The 16,075-nt window shown below is 55.7% G+C and overlaps 1 protein-coding gene across 2 annotated transcripts; it reads left to right on the top strand.

Annotated features, from left to right (window-relative positions):
* Positions 1-2,175: 2,175 nt before the first annotated feature.
* TXN2 (thioredoxin 2) lies at positions 2,176-14,127 on the top strand. 2 transcript variants are annotated; one of them, XM_045463534.1, is made up of 5 exons: positions 2,176-2,306; positions 3,293-3,546; positions 5,394-5,517; positions 13,285-13,405; positions 13,878-14,127. In XM_045463534.1, the coding sequence occupies exons 2-4, from the start codon at positions 3,293-3,295 to the stop codon at positions 13,396-13,398; spliced, it is 492 nt and encodes a 163-aa protein (XP_045319490.1). In that variant the 5' UTR covers positions 2,176-2,306; the 3' UTR covers positions 13,399-13,405; positions 13,878-14,127. The 2 variants fall into 2 exon arrangements, with proteins under 2 accessions (XP_045319490.1, XP_045319489.1); XM_045463533.1 differs by having other exon boundaries at positions 13,285-14,127.
* The last annotated feature ends 1,948 nt before the right edge of the window (positions 14,128-16,075 follow it).

The raw sequence follows: 16,075 nt of genomic DNA, 5'->3' as shown, positions 1-16,075 counted from the left end.
CAGCCCTTTTGTCTGAATTCTATGAATCTCCACCCGGCCTGCCTGTGGGTGGAACCCAGCCGGTACTGTCACCCTCCTGTCATCTCCCCCCACATCCCGGGCACTGGCTGTTTTCTGTGAAACTGGGAGTGAACACGTTCGGCTTTGAACTGGCCCTGAGGAAATAGGTCAGGAGTTGTGTGGGCAAGAGGGAAGGCTGAGAGCCATTGGAAAACTAAGAATGAATTTTGTTTTAGATTTTTTATTTTTAAGTAATCTCTATACCCATCTCTATCTCACAACCCTGTGATCTAGAGTCTCCTGCTCCTCCAGCTGAGCCAGCAGGGTGTCCCGAATTTTTTTTTTCTTTTTAACATCTTTCTGTATTAGTAATAAATGCAGTGGAGACAAAACAGACAGTAACAATACAGAGTGCTGAGTGTGGTGGCTGATGTACAGAGGCACAGGGGCTGTGGAAGGTCGAAGAAGGGCATCTCCCCCGCTAGAGGAGGCTCAGGAAAGGGTCTCCAGAGATGATGCCTAGTCTCTCCCTTGGAGAGTAGAGGACAGCGCCTTCTGGTCATAGAGCAACTACAAAATCCAGGGACGGGAGCGACATTTAAGCACACTCTGGAGCTGTATGGGATTCCCAGTGGCTGGACTAGACTGAAACGGAGGTGTAAGAAGGGGCTGTGCCAATTTACCTGCCTTGTGACCTTGGACAAGTCACGTAACCTTTCTATAAACCGCTCCCTGAGATATCCAAAGACAGAGTTTAATAAACATCTATCGAACATCCTCAGAGTCAGGCACTGTATCAGATTGGTGGGCATATGGAGTCAAATAAAAGCTACAATTCCTGGGGCGCCTGGGTGGCGCAGTCGGTTAAGCGTCCGACTTCAGCCAGGTCACGATCTCGCGGTCCGTGAGTTCGAGCCCCACGTCGGGCTCTGGGCTGATGGCTCAGAGCCTGGAGCCTGTTTCCGATTCTGTGTCTCCCTCTCTCTCTGCCCCTCCCCCGTTCATGCTCTGTCTCTCTCTGTCCCAAAAATAAATAAACGTTGAAAAAAAAAATTAAAAAAAAAAGCTACAAATTCCTACTTTCAGGAAGCATAAAGTCTAGGGGGAGAGGCAGACACCCACAATGTGTTACATAAGAGTTTCGAACAAAGCACTACAGAGAAGGAAGCAATTACTGCTGCTCAGAGAAGTGATGAGTAGGTGTTCCGCCAAGGGGAGAGAGAAAAGAGCATTTAAATTAAGCATAAGGCAAGGAGGAGGGAAAAGGCAGTGATGTATTCATAGACCCGCCAGGCCACGAGTGGTTGCAATGTAAGGGAGAGGGTGCGGGGGGAGACAAGAGATGGCTGTGACTCCAGCCTGGGCCACACAGATACTTAGCCCCTGTTGTCCAGGCCAGCGACGGTGGGTGCGAAAGGAAGGCCCAGGCTCAAACAAGTTCACGGGTCCCCACACCTTACCCGGGGCCTCAAAAGCAGGCCGAGTACCACCACCACCTGACATCTTGTCCAAGCCCTGTTCCCCAGCAACTCCGGAGACAGGCTTGAACCACGCCAGCCTTTCATGTCACGTATTGGGAAACCGAAGCCCCCCGGGCCAGGGTGACTTGTCCAAAACCACAAGCGGGTACAGTTGCGTGTGACAGACAAGGGCCACAAAGCGTCCTCTTTACTCCCAGTCGGGGTCTTTTGCCCCTAACCGGCATTTCTGCCTTCAAGGAGCTTAGCTGCCTCATCTGTAAAAAGGAGGAAAAGAATCTCCCGCACCTGTAATTTTCGGAAGACACTGAGGCAAAGGGGTGGCGGGTGAAAGAGTCTGCAAAACCCGGAACCACACCTCCCTCCCGCCCTTTCGGGTAGCTCCCTCAAGCTCCCACCTCCTTCCTCCTCCTCTTCTTCCGGACCCTCCTCGAGAGCCCGCCTGCCTTTTTCCGGCCCCTCCCCGAGGGCCACCCCTCTTCCGGTCTTTCCTCAAGGACCCGCCCCCTCTTCCGGTCACTCCCCCCGAGGGCCCGCCCCTTCTCCCGGTTTTCCCTGCCAAGGACCAGCCCCCTCTTCCGTTGTCTCCCCGAGAACACCTCTCTTCCGGTCCCTAACTGAGGCTCCACCCCTTCCGCTGTGCCGTCGTCCGTCATCCCCATTGGTGGAAAATCCAAGCCGCCCTCGAGTTGCGGAGAGCAGTCCTCCGGGTTGTCTGTCCCCGGAAGTGATGCTCGAAAGGCCCTCCCCCGAGGAAGTGACGGCAGGAGTGCCCTTGACTGACGGGGAGGGCTGGGCCGTGCATCCCTCCGCTCGCGCTGCAGGGAGGTAGGAGGCTCGTGGGGGTGGCTCTAGGTGGTGTCGCGGCGGAGGCAAGCTCCGGGTCTGTTCCTGCGCTGGCCGGCGGCCGACCGGGCGAAGGCCCCGGGCGGGGAGGACCTGTCCTCCGGAGGGCCGGGATCCCCGGCGGCGTCCGACTCCCCAGTCCCTCAACGCATGTCCCTTCTTTTTTATTCCCCCCCACACACTCCGGGTCCGGAACCTCTTGGTTCCCCCCACCTTGAATTGTTGCGATTCCTCTTTTCTGATCCTTTGATAACTCCCTTTTGCCTTAATTTCCCGTTAGAACACTCATTAAAATGAGTAATAAAGAATCTGCAGACGGCCTTGGGTTCCAGTGTTGACTCTCATTTAATAGGTTACTTTGGGCGTGTCACAATTTACCTGAGCTTCGGACTCCCTATCTGTAGTGTGAGCAGTACTGTGGAAACTTCCTCCTGGGTGATCTGGGAGAACTAAGGCCCCCTTGGCCCTTGGCAGGTTCTCCATGAATATATGTTCCTCCCTCCCTTCTGTTATAATTCTGAATATCCTGATTTCTCTTTTGTCATCAGCCCAATTTCCGAGTTGTGTTATGTGACTCCTGCTTTTTGATTCTCATTCTTCACTTAACCTCTATTCTAGAAATCTTTTTTTTTTTTAAGTTTATTTATTTTGAGAGAGAGAGAGCGCACGCGTGCGCACGCGAGCGGGGAAGGGGCAGAGAAAAAGAATCCCAAGCAGGCTCAGCACTGTCAGCCTGGAACCTGTCAGAGCTTGAACCCATGAACCGTGAGATCATGACCTGAGCGGCAACCAAGAGAGTTGGTCACTTCAACACTGAGCCACCCAGGCGCCCCCTCCTCTAGAAATCTTACATATCATTTCCTGGAATTCTTCCGGCCCTGAATGTTGAGCCCCCCAGTTCTCCCCAAATACCTCTCTTTTCCTGCGGTGTTGACTTCTCGAACTGTTCCTGCCTCTTTCCCTCACAGATGGCTCAGCGACTTCTCCTGAGGAGGTTCCTGGCCTCCATCATCTCCAGGAAACCGCCTCAGGGTCGGTGGGCACCCCTCACCTCCAGGGCCGTGCGGTGCAGTCCTGGTGACCTCACAGTAACACCCAACCAAGCCCGGTCAATATACACCACCAGAGTCTGCACAACGACCTTTAATATCCAGGATGGACCTGACTTTCAAGACCGAGTTGTCAACAGTGAAACACCAGTGGTTGTGGATTTTCACGCACAGTGAGTCCCAGGGGTCAGCAGAAGACTGGGGTGTTGCTCCGTCAGGTATTTACTGAGTACCTGCTGTGTCTCAGTACCATGTTCGATGCTTCTCAGATGTAGTCTCCTTACAAAGACTGGTAAGACCCAGTCCCTGCCGTCAAAGATTGAGTGCAGTCTGGTAAGACCCACACTAGTAAACAGTCTTCAAAACTCCCTGTCATTGGTGCTGAGAAACACTCATGTTCTGTATCTCGCTGCCCAAATGGCTGAGTCCCCTTCAGCTTGGACCAAAGCAGGAAAAATAGGGACCATCACATCATCTGGTTTGTGGTGTATATCAATTCCTGGCCCTGCAGATAGGTTGATGTTTAACATCTTGCCGCCCAAACTGGGAAGGGCTGGCAAAAAGTTATCAGTGTCCCCACAGTGATATCCCAGCACGCAGGGGATGGGCAGGGTTTTCTTTCCAGTGCTATACAAGTGTGTTTTAGGGATCCTTAAATGCCTCTAGCCTTCTAATTATTAGCTTGGCCTTCTCATTTCCAGACTTTGGGTCCTAAGCAGCCACCTGGCTACCAAAGAACTGGACAGACCTGGCATAGCCTCAGTTACAAGCTGGGAGGCCTTCCGGACAAACGTCAGACAGATTGTGTTGCCTTCTTTCCCACTCTCTCTGACTCACCACATGGCCTTGGGCAACTCACCACATTGCCTTGGTCAGGCCGTGTGACCTCCTTGTGCCTCCCTTTCTGCTTACAATAGGAGATAAGCTCTTGCAGACTGGGTTTTTAGGTGTTGTGAGTTCCTTAATTGAAATCTCTGAAGGGAAAGCGTTTTCAAGGCTGAGCATAAAATAGGGGTCATCAGCCAGGGGTTCTTGGAAGGCGGAGCTTTCTAACCTCCCCTGTATAGTGAGCACTCCAGAGAGGACTTCCCAAATGAGTGATAAATGGGATGATGCCTCATTTCCTTCGACGAGGAAGTAAGACAGTGAGCTTGTTCATTCAGCGCCTGGCACTGTCCCTAGTGCTCTGGAGATGACAGCCTGTTCCCGAAGAGCTCACCACCCGAAGGGGAACAGCTGTGATCGGTACCGTGCTAGCACTTGACGCGGGGCCTGAGGGATCCCAGGATAACCAGGGCTGGAGGAAGACATTTGGAACACAACCTCGGGTTGCAGTTCCCATGTCCCACTCGCCAGATCTGGGACCACGCACATGTTCCTTAACTTGTGTGCTCCTCCGTTTCTTAGGAAGGCGTGTTCTTTTCCTTTGTGGGGCTGAGGGTTCTGGGTGGTAAAAGCTTAGAAGGCCCTGGCGCAGTGACTAGCATGTTGTAGAAGCTCCCCAGCCACTGGTCTGTCCTCCCTGTAGCTGTAGGTCCGTGAAGCATCTAGAGTAACCCTGCAGCTTATAGAGTATGTTTATTCATGTTGCCTTAGTAGATTTCTCGTCGCTGCTCGGAGAGACATGATCTCTCTTTCTCAAAAGAGGAAACCGAGGCCCCAGAACAGTGAGCTGATAGGTGAGGAGTCTTTGTTGGAACCCAAACCTTTCAACTTCACATCTCATATTTTTTTCTGTGACAGTGCAATTCTCTTATATCTATTGAAATAACCCTTATAAGAGTCTTCTGATGAAGACTGATTTAGAAGCCCGGGACCCCTGGAAATTCCCCCGCTGCAGAGTTCTGGCTTTATCATTTGACCTGTTGACATTACAAGTTAATATTCAAACACTGTAAACACAGCTAATAAGGGCAAAAGGCCCCTCAGAAAGATGTGGGTCAAGGGAAGTTTCTGGGGAGGCAGTAAATTGATTGCTGAGCACTCTTGTGACTGGATGCTTCCTTTCTCCCCTTCTGAGGTGGTGTGGCCCGTGCAAGATCCTGGGGCCAAGGTTAGAGAAGGTGGTGGCCAAGCAGCATGGAAAAGTGGTGATGGCCAAGGTGGATATTGACGACCACACAGACCTCGCCCTAGAATATGAGGTATGAATCAGCAGGGGATTGCCACAGTGCAGCTGGTGTGAGGGGTGCTTGGGCCCTAGGATAGCAGGTGCGGGACACATCTTGGGGACCACCAGGCAGCCAGGAAGAAGTGTCTCGGTTTTTCCTAGAGCTCTCAGGAATTCAGAGCCCTTTGCAGATGTGACTCTGTTGACCCTCTGAGCCGCTTGTCTGTCTAGCCCACCTTTAGGAAGTGGAGTGTATGATCCAAAACACCAGGTTATTGTCTGAGTCTTGGGGCACTGACACACTCCTTCGTTCATGTTTTCATCCACACACATATTCCGTCAGCCGTCATTCGGGAGCCATGCAGTGAGCCAGGCATCCGTGATTCTGGCACAAAGAAGATGAACGCCTTGTGTCCAGCACCCCTAGTCTAGTCTAGCAAGTAGACAGGTCATTTCAGCGTACGGTGAGAGGTGCTGACAGCAGAGGTGCACAAAGGAAGAAGGGACTGATTGTTGGGGTCGGGGGAGGGAATGCTTCCGTTTTGGGGGACCTCTGACTGGGGCCATGAAGGATGCACAGAGAAGAAAGGCCAAGAGCACAGCACACACTGAGACAGGGTAGTCTAATGCATTTGGTTGGTCTCTGTGTGTATTTAACAGATGTGTGTTCAGAGTCTCTTAAATGCCAGGTGCTGTTACTTGGTTGTCGATATGACAATGAACAAAGCTAACCCCCTCCGCCCCCCAAAAAAGGGGATCGGCACACTTTTTCTCTAAAGGACCAGGTGGAACATGCTTGAAGCTTTACAGGGCATTGGTCTCTATTGCAAAAACTCAACTGCCATTGAAAGCAGCCAGGGACAGTGTATAAACAAATGGGCATACTTGTATGCCAATAAAACTTTATTTACACAAACAGGCAGCAGGCTGGGTCTGGCCTATGGGATCCCTGCTTTAGGTAATAAGTGCTGTGGAAACAAATCAAGAAAGTGAGGTGGGGCCGAACATGGGGCTGGGGAGGGTTTCACTTTTTTTTAACGTTTACTCATCTGAGACAGAGTGTGAGTGGGGGAGGGGCAGGGAGAAAGGGAGACACAAAATCCAAAGCAGGCTCCAGGCTGCCATCTATCAGCACAGAGCCCAACGCGGGGCTCGAACCCACAAGCTGTGAGATCATGACCTGAGCTGAAGTCGGACGCTTAACCGACTGAGCCACCCAGGCGCCCCATGGGAGGGTTTCATTTTGGAAAGGGTGTGGGGCACCTGGCTTGATAGAATATGTGACCCTTGATCCTAGGGTCATGAGTCCAAGCCCCATGTCGGGTGTGGAGCTTACTTGTTAAAAAATAAATAAAAATAGAAATAAGTAAATAAAAAATAAAAGGGTGGGTTAGGGAAGGCCTCTGAGAAGCTGACATCCGAGCAAAGACCTGGAGGGAGGAAGGAAATGAAGCAAGCAGCTCTTTGGAAGAGTAATCTGAGGCAGAGCAGACATCAAATGCAAAGGCCCTGGGGTCAGGGTGAGCACAGTTTGCTCACAGAATAGCAGTGCCTGTGTGCCCGGAGCAGAAAGTGAGTGGGGTGTGGGGGCATCTTCTGGGCCTCGGAGACCACAACAGCTGGAGAAAGGGGAGAGATGTACTGCGGCTGGATGGCCAGCGTGGGGAACTGAGCAGAGAGTGAGAGCACAGGCCACTGGGGGAGTTGACTGTGGCCAGACGGGAAGGGGTGCTGATCGAGTTTGTAAGTCCAGGCTCAGCGGCCCCCCGCCCCCGCCCGAGCCCAGCTCAAGTAGAGATGCCGCCTCCAGCCAGTCCCCAAGGGGACGGGGGTGCGCATAGGCTGGCTGCCTGCTGCACTGGGGTGGCAGTGATCCCCCCGCCAGGAAATCAGGCTGCCCCAACCAGAGGGAAAGGAAATAGATGCCAGGCAGGCAAAGCCACCGATGGTCACTGCAGATGAGTGAGGGGGTGTAGGACTGCCTGTGGTGCTGAGTGACTGAGGGCGCCTTACGAGGGCTGGCGCAGGGGAGAGGGATGAGTTACTACTTTGATGTTCTGTTGTTTTTTTTTTTTTTTTTTTTTTTTTTTTTTTTTTTTTAAGTAAACGACGTCCCTATTTAGGGCCCGAACTCACAACCCTGAGATCAAGAGTGGCATGCTCTGCTGACCGAGCCAGCCAGGCATCCCAAGTTGCTGTGTTTGAAAGCTCTGTCACTGAGCGTTCAGTCAAGGGGGTACTTACTGGCCATTCAGATGCCCCTACCTTTCTCCTACTTGTCCGTCCCTCCCCCAAGGCCCGCGGCAGCTGTGGGGGTGAGCTGAGGGCTGGAGCTCCCAGGACATTCCCAGGGCGAGGGGCGGGCATAAGATGTCTTCGGCTAACTCCTGCCGCCATGCCAATCAGCCTCAGCCAGTAGAACTTTTTGGCAGACATGCCCTGAGCGCCAGCCATGTTCCAGGAACCGTGGTTAACCGGTACAGATGTGAAGAAGAATAATACGGTTCCTGCCAACAGGGGGCCCTCCGGGTGGTGAGGTTCCCAAGACCATCCCCACCTGCATTCCAGGGAGCCTGGTGGTTAGGGCTGGGCACTGAGGTCCTGTGGTCAAGCCTGGAAAGTGTATGTGGACTTGGGTCCTCTTGTAGGACCTTCTCGCTCCTCCCTGTGTCCACTGTCCAGATCTTGTGGGTCACATCAGCTGGTCCCAGCCTCCTTGTTTTGCCAAGCCCTGGGCAGAGGTCACTGCAGGGCTGAGGAGGCTCCAACAGGGACTTTCCTGACCCCCTTTCCTTCCTTCCTTCACACCTGTTCTTTTGGAGGAGAGCCAGAGGACGAAGACGTTTCAGCTGAGAGATCCAGGGTACCTCCTGGGACAGCTTCCTCCTTTTCCGAGTGTTGGATGAACATGTGGTAGATACTGCTTTAAATGGTGTTCAGGGAGGGGCGCCTGGCTGCTCAATCCACAGAGCATGTGGCTCTTAATCTCAGGGTCCTGAGTTCAAGTTCCACGTCGGGCTTGGAGCCTACTTTTAAAAAAGGGGAAAAAAAATTTGTTTTCAGGGAATTTGGTCCCTCTGTCCAGGCTTTCCTGAACCTCCCCTCCTGCCCAGCACATGCCCTCGGGGCAAGTCTCCTCCCTCAGGCACCACACTTCTGCTTCGCTCAGCTGACCACCCTGGACCCCCACGGTCTCCCAAAGGACAGGGAAGGGAAAGACTCGGGACTTCGGTAGTTTTAAGGTACCCCCCCACACCACCACCACCCGATCGTGCACTGCCGTGGCTTGGCCAGACGAAAAGCTCTCTGCTCTCCGTCTCCTCGTCCCTGCTGCCTGGCTGGGCATTCCGTACAGACCTTGCCAGCTACTGGGGGCAGAGAGTGGATCCAGATGTGGACCCTCGAAGCTTTATGCCTTCCTCTGGCTTCACACTTGGAGATGTTATTCTTTTATTTTCTCCTCGTATGGAGAAGGCCCTTTAAAAAGCATTAGGAAAACAGCCAAGTAGTTAATCAAGGGGAAAGTCAGCTGTCCTCTTACTGCCCCAGATACAACCACTGTCACCATCTTGGGTGGTGTTTTAAACTCGTTTAAGGTTTCATTTGAATTATTTTTCCTTTTAATGTTTCGTATAACCTCATAGTTCACTGAGTATTGCTATTTCATATTATTACGAATATGTAGCTAGAAGCGATCGTTGCCGTGTCTCCCTGCTTTGCAAGTCTTCTAAATCAGTGCTTCGCAAACATGAATACGATCTGGGATGTTGCTTAAAAGCAGATTCTGATTCAGTAGGTGTAGGAAGAGCCCAAGATTCTGCTCTTCCGACCAGCTTCTAGGTGAGCACTGCCAGCAGCGTGGAAACAAACATCGAGACGCAAAAATTGGAAAGTCCTGTGCTGACCTTCTGGGGGTGAGCAGGGGTCCCGCCAGATGGTGTCCATCTCGTGGGTCTTGACAATGTACACACATCCGCCGTTACAGTTGTGTGCGGAATAGTGTCACCGTCTTACAAATCCCCTTGGGTTCCACCTTTTCCTTTTTTTTCCTCCTCCCCTGGTGCCCCTGACAACCACTGATCTTTTTTACTGTCCCCATAGTTTTACCTCTTCCAGAACGTCATAGAGTTGGATTTGAGTTTTTCAGTAATAGCTTTGTGCCAGAACCCTCCCGTGTCCAAAGGCTTCTCATTTGAAACGTGGAGTGTGACACCACCGGGAGCCTCCCAGGCTGGAGGCTGCCCAGCTGCCCGTTCATCCTCGCCCTGCTGGGACCCGGTAGCTCTTAGGCCAAGGGATGGCTCAGCTTGATGACAGACAGCAAAGTCAGATCCCGCGACAGATCCCAGCTCCCACCCTTCCTCATTCAGCGCTTGTGCCTCTGTCTCCTCTTCAAAGCGACCCCACCTCAAGGCAAGAACTTATGAGGTAGCCTATGCAAGCGGTTGGTGTCATGCCTGACCCTTAAAGGAGCCCCCAGTAGGTAGCAGCCTCGGTGACAGTGGTCTTTTCCTTTGCATCAGTTCCGCAGTTAGCTGAGGAGGAGGTGGCCAGCCTCCTGTGACATCTAGTGCTGTGTCTGTCCCTCAGTAGGTCCTCACAGATGGAGGAGGTTGGGGGGGAGAAGGGGGAGACTGAGCAGGGACACTGAGCTCAGTCGCACAGGGCGAGCCACTGGGCTGCAGGTTGGTGGGGACGGACCACACACACACACACACACACACACACATACACACACACCCCACCCTACCCTGAATTCTCAGGGCATCCGGTCCAGCCTGGAAGGCTCCCGGTGGTGTCACAGAGCAGGAGGAGAAGCAGTGCGTCTTCATGCGTCTGTTCATCTCTCTACTGGCCCCTCGGTCCCTTCAGAGCTGCCAGAGTTAAGAGGGAAGCAGCATTCTTGGTCCACCACGGCCCCTCTGGCACTCGGATCACATTCTACAGGCGTGTGCCAAGGACCTGTGCACTTCCATGTAAGGCTGGGTTTACAAGCACCAGCCCCTCCTGATTTGTGAGCCAAACTCCGGATCCGCAAAGCCACCTGAGGGGAGGGAAGTCCCATCACACCCCAGGTACCACGGCAGTGTCCCGGAAAAACCGGCTTCCCGCAAGCCCGTTGCTCTGCGCGCCTGTGCGATTTGGACTCACGCTTGGGAGAATGCCCTTGGTCAGTAATGACCAGGCCTCGGAGTGTCTGTCCCTCAGACACTGTCTGGTGTACCTGGTCAGGTACACCTGACCGCAGTGTGGCTGTGCGCGTGCGTGCACGTGTGTGAACACACAGGTGTGATCGTGGTGGGACTCGTGAAGTTCTTGAAAACTGAGTCCCCCTCCAGGCCCCACAGTGAGCGTCGTCCCGAGAGGACACGCAAAAGCAATCAGAGTACTTCTCGTACAATGACACACAGCTTATTTATTTATTTATTTATTTAGAGAGTGAGAGAGTACACGCGGGCAGGGGAGAGGCAGCGAGCAGGAGACAGAATCCTAAGCAGGCTCTGAGCTGCCAGCACAGAGCCCGATGCGGGGCTTGAACACTCAAACCGAGAGAGATCATGACCTAAGCCGAAACTAGGAGTCAGATGCTTAGCCCACTGAGCCACACTTAGCCCCTGACACACAGCTTTTATATGGGTTGAAGAAATGGGAGGGGAGGGGATCCAGTTAGTGAGTGCTTGAGCCTGGTGCCCCAGTTCAATGGCTGGATTTGAGGCACCCTAGCTGCCCTCACAGGCCACTAGAGGGCGCATAAGACCATAACTCTGGGGGTGCGTGGCTGGCTCAGTCAGCGAAGTGTGCAACTTTTGGTCTCTGGGGTTGTGAGTTCAAGCCCCCACGTTGGGTGTAGAGATTACTTAAGATAAAATCTTGGGGCGCCTGGGTGGCTCAGTCATTGAGCGTTCCGACCTCAGCTCAGGTCACGATCCAGCAGTTCGTGAGTTTGAGCCCCGCGTCAGGCTCTCTGCTGTCCGCCCGGAGCCCACTTCAGATCCTCCTCTGTCCCCCTCTCTCTGTCCCTCTCCTGCTCACCCTCTCTCAAAAATAAGCAAACGTTTAGAAATATATATTTTAAATTAAATTAAGTTAAAATTAAATCGTTTGGGGCACCTGGGCGGCTCAGTTGGTTAAGCATCTGACTCTTGATCTCCGCTCAGGTGTTGATCTCAGGGTCGTGACTTGAGGCCCTGCGTTGGGCTCCAGTCTGGGGGTGGAGCCTACGGGTTCCATGCATGCACACGTGCACCCCAAATGACTGGTTGTGCAGCCCGGCCGGAGCAAGTTTCTCTGGGCCCTGCCTATGCCTGGAGACCATAAGAGCCACATTCCGGACCTTTGTACTTCGTGCCACCTCCCCTGCCACAGTTGTGAACGACAAGGACAGGAGCCAGTGGTCGGGCCATGGGCAGTGGCACACGTGGTCAGCCCCCTGCCAGATGGGTCTGAGGAGCATATCAGCTGCCACCGCATCAGCCCCAGGACAGCCCTCAAAAGGGCCTGGAGGGACTAACCGGAATAGGGACTTTGTCGTATTACCTGCCGCGTTTGTCCACCCAGAGCCAGTTAGCGGAGGTCAGGGCCTGCCACACAGTCGGGAGCGGGTGGTAGCACCGCCCGGCCGCTGTGGCCTGCGGTTCTCTTGTAAGTGACCCGCGCACGGTGTGAACGTTCTAACCCCGAAGTCTGGTTTCCTGAGATGACTCACGGGCAGGATGCGCTCGGAATCCCGGAGACGTGGTGTGTTTGTGTAAATTGCTGTTGTTACTTTGTAGTTAACATGTGTAAGAAGAGTCTGTTTATCTTGTTCTGTGTATCCATTTTTTTAAAAAATGTCTACAAACGTCAGGCAGGGAGCCCAGGCGGCAGAAAATGCTAGATGCCAGAGTGCAGCGGGCCTCATTGATATGCCATGTAATCTGCACAGGTCCCCCGAGGGAACTTGAGAAAATGCTTCACAGGCCAAGAATGTTGCCCCCAACCCCCCTAATAAGTAAACATCGGATCGTGTGTAGCCGAGCCCCTCCTCCCACGCTGTCCAGTCGGAGTCCGTGAATTTCTGGACCCTGCTAACCGGCCACGGCAGCGAGCCGACGTGGCTCCTGCGTTAGACTTTTATGCCATGCTCTCTGCAGCCACCGTTTGTTGAGCGCCACTGCATACCAGGCCCTCTGCCAGGTCCTAACACTCGATGTGCCTGCCAGGCGCAGGGCGCCATGTGCGTTATCCCACGCAGCCCCCAAGCCCAGCACGAATGCCTCCGGTGGCTCCCCCAGAGTGGCCACATCCAGAGCCTGAGCTCCTGACCACTCAGCTTTGCATCTGGATCGTTTGTCCTAAACCTTCAAGGGAGATCCTTTGGTCCCCGTTTGACAGAAGAGGGCACCGGGGCCGTGGAGGTGACGCGGCCTACCCGCGAGGGGCCAAGCCAGGCCACGGACCCCAGTCTCTGGGTCTTCCCTCCTCGGGAAGCTTCTCCGGGCTCCTCAGCCACGCCCCACCCCCAGCCCCGGCCTGCAGCTGCACGGACGGGTTATTTTCATCTCTCCTGTCATTGCAGCCAAACCACTGGGCCAGTGAGTCAGTCGTGCGGTTGGGGGAGGAAGGGGACCGCGGGGAGCCCGCAGTGGAAAAGTCTCCCCGGCGGGTGGACCTCCAGGCCCCTCAGGACCCCTGCACCAAGAGGAGGGGCCGCGCCCACCGCCTGGGCCATCAGTGCCCCGCGGGAGCCACCGGCCTTCTCCACAAAGGCTTGGGAGTGGCGGTCGAGAGGAGCTCACCTCCCCTTGTCTCCTGCACCCAGGTGTCCGCCGTGCCGACCGTGCTGGCCATCAAGAACGGGGATGTGGTGGACAAGTTCGTGGGCATCAAGGACGAGGACCAGCTGGAGGCCTTCCTGAAGAAGCTGATTGGCTGACACGCAGGGAAGAGTCCTGGTGGCCCTTGCCCACCTGGGCCCCGGGGTTCCAGGAGGGCCCCCGCTACAGCTCAGACCTTCTGTGCTGGCCCTTCCTGCCTCCTCCCTTCTGTCCAGCCCCTGTGGACCCGTGCTTTGGAGACCAGGCCCCCAAACCCTGGGAGCCTCCGGGGCTTCCGGGCCGGCTGACTGCCACTGACCTGGGGACAGCCGTCTTCCCACCCACTCTCTCTTGTCTGCTCCCACCAGGGCTCGCCTCAGTTCCCCCAGGATGCCGGAGAGAGCCCCAGGCCAGCCAGCCCGCGGTGCGCCGGGCCAATGGCGGCCGCGTGTCCCTGGCCCCTTCTGATCTGCCCCCCGGTGCCTGGCCCATCTGCCTCCTGCAGTTTTTCTTCCCTGCTGCTGTTTTGTAAAATAGAAGAAGGAAAAAAGAAACCCAAACAAGTGAGAGTAATATATAATTCTCTCATTTTTTGTAGGTCTGTAATAAAGAACTTTATGTGATCCCTTCTACCTCCTGCTGTGAAGAACAGACCCTGGGCCCCACACTAAATTACCCTGTAGCCACCGCCCCCCCGCCCCCCCCCCCCCAAAGAGCCACCTTCCTTCCTTCCCAGGCACGAGGGCGGAGAACATGCACTGGGCAGAGTGGGGGGGGGAGTCAGGCCCCTGCCTCTGGAAGCCTCACTGTGAACAAACCGGACCAATAAAGCCAGGGTTTGCTCTGTCGACAGCTTCTGTTCTGTCTGGGCTCCAGGAGCACTCGTGTCCCCTTCCCAGGCTGGCCTGCTGTCCCTGCTTCTTCTGACTCTCCGCCACCCTCTTGCCCTTGGCCAGCCTCTCCTGTTAACTAACAGTGCTGTCAGTCGTGGCCGCTGTCCCGGTGCCACCTTCACACACAAGGCAAGAGGGCGCTTCCTGTCCCGTTATGCAGATAAGGACACGGGCTCATAGGGCGCAGAGCCCGGGTTTGTACCCAGGCGTGGTTGCCTCTGAAGCCTGGGCTCTTACACCCGATCCCCTGGATGCTTCTAGCGCTTCCTTCTCTGCCAACGGGCACAGGGCCACTCCCACGGCAAGCCTGGCCCCCTGAGGGAGCTGGGCTGGCTGTTCCCTGTGTGTGCCACAGGACCTCCTCCGCCTCGGCCAGCCTCTCCGCCCCTTCCTGTTCCCGGCTCCCCTTGGCCCGCGGAGCAAGGTGCCAGCCCAGAGCGCCCGCCCTCTATCTCCCTCCTGGGGCCAAACAGCCCTTAGGCTCAGTTGCCCAGCCAAGGCGCCGGCATCCTGGGAGCCGTGGGCGCTGAACACCGGGGATACCCTTGCCCTTGGCCCTGGGGTGCCGTGACCACTCCTGTGTGCTTTGTCCTCGATGGCTCTCGTGTTCCTATTGAAACCGCGTGAGCACCGCCTGGGGAAGGCCGCTGTGGCAGAGGCAGGAGAGCCGGGCCGCCCCGGGAGCGGCCAAAACCACAGACCGGGACCTGTCACAGGCGTGCGGAGGCCAGATAAACCAGCACCTGGCGGTAGCGGAGGGAGGCCAAGGGCCGCGGGGCAATGGGCAGTAGCAGCCAGTGCCCAGAGGGCGCTCACGGGGCGCCGGGCCTCGTTCTGGGCTCCTGACCCCACGGTGGCCGCACAGGGTTAGCGTCCTCGTCAACATTCCCTTTTACACGTGGGACCGACTCAGAGGTTGAGGCCCTTGTCCGAGATCACGAAGCCCACGGGCCCCTGGGCCAGGGATCCAGGCGGGGCAGGCTGCACCTGTACCTCTCCTGTCATCCTCCAGAATGTAGCGTATGATCTGAGTCCCACAGCCCACGGGGCAGCCGGGCCGGGCGGCGGCTCACTTTACAGAAGAGGCGCTGATGCAGACATTGGATAACTTGCACAGACGCCCGGTGGGTAAGGTGGGGGCGGGCAGGGCTCGGAGTTCAGGGTCGGGGCGCCGTGACTCCCGCGCCCGGGCCCCTCCCCGCGTGCCCCGCTGCCACTCCTTAAAAGGCGCCCTCTGCCAAGCACTTTCCACACTCATTACCTCACTCCATTCCTCTCTCGTGAGGCAAGCATTATTCCCAAATTACAAGTGCAAAAGCCAATTCAGAGAAATTGACTTACCCAAGGTCATGTCTAAAAAGTGATGATGCCGCTTGTGAACCCGGGTGGGGGTCCGGCCTCTCCACCCCCGGCAGGTGTGAAAGGCTGGCGAAGGCCTCGGGGCCTGGGGGCAAGGCCTCTGCGCTGCCCCGAGCTCCCTCTCCTTAAAAGGTGCGCCGTGGCGGGAGGTGAGCCGGTGGCCTCGGCCATCCCAGGCTGGCAGGCTGTGCCGGTGCGGCTGTTCAGGCCATGAGTCACTGGCTGCGAGCATAGAACCCTCAGGGTGATCCCATTTGACTCATTCCACAGCGCTGACCTCACCGGGACGCTGCTGGCTCTGCATCATGGCCCCGCTCTTGCCCTTCTGGGCGCCTCCTCGGGCTCCCGGGCTCCGGGGATTGGCGGTGCAGCTACAGGGCCTGGTGGTCCCGCTGCGGGGCAGGGGGGACCGGCGCCCGCCCTCAGAAGCACACATGCCCTCCGGGAAGGCGGGCACGGCCACGGCCACGTGCATTTGGGGCCCCCCAGACGTCCCAGGGGCGGCATCTATACATGCATCCTCCCGATGCCTGAAGCCAGGGAC

The sequence above is a fragment of the Leopardus geoffroyi genome, chromosome B4 (genome assembly GCF_018350155.1).
Source record: "Leopardus geoffroyi isolate Oge1 chromosome B4, O.geoffroyi_Oge1_pat1.0, whole genome shotgun sequence".
Lineage (NCBI taxonomy): Eukaryota > Metazoa > Chordata > Mammalia > Carnivora > Felidae > Leopardus > Leopardus geoffroyi.
The sequence above is the reverse complement of the archived record's forward strand: the minus strand, read 5'-3'. Positions and strand labels throughout refer to the sequence as shown.

Excerpts from the sequence above, each read along its gene's own strand:
- TXN2 (XM_045463534.1), top strand. The coding sequence starts at position 3,293 with ATGGCTCAGCGACTTCTCCTGAGGAGGTTCCTGGCCTCCATCATCTCC. Across the intron at positions 3,547-5,393 it reads GTTGTGGATTTTCACGCACA|GTGGTGTGGCCCGTGCAAGA; the intron begins GTGAGTCCCAGG and ends TCCCCTTCTGAG. Across the intron at positions 5,518-13,284 it reads ACCTCGCCCTAGAATATGAG|GTGTCCGCCGTGCCGACCGT; the intron begins GTATGAATCAGC and ends TCCTGCACCCAG.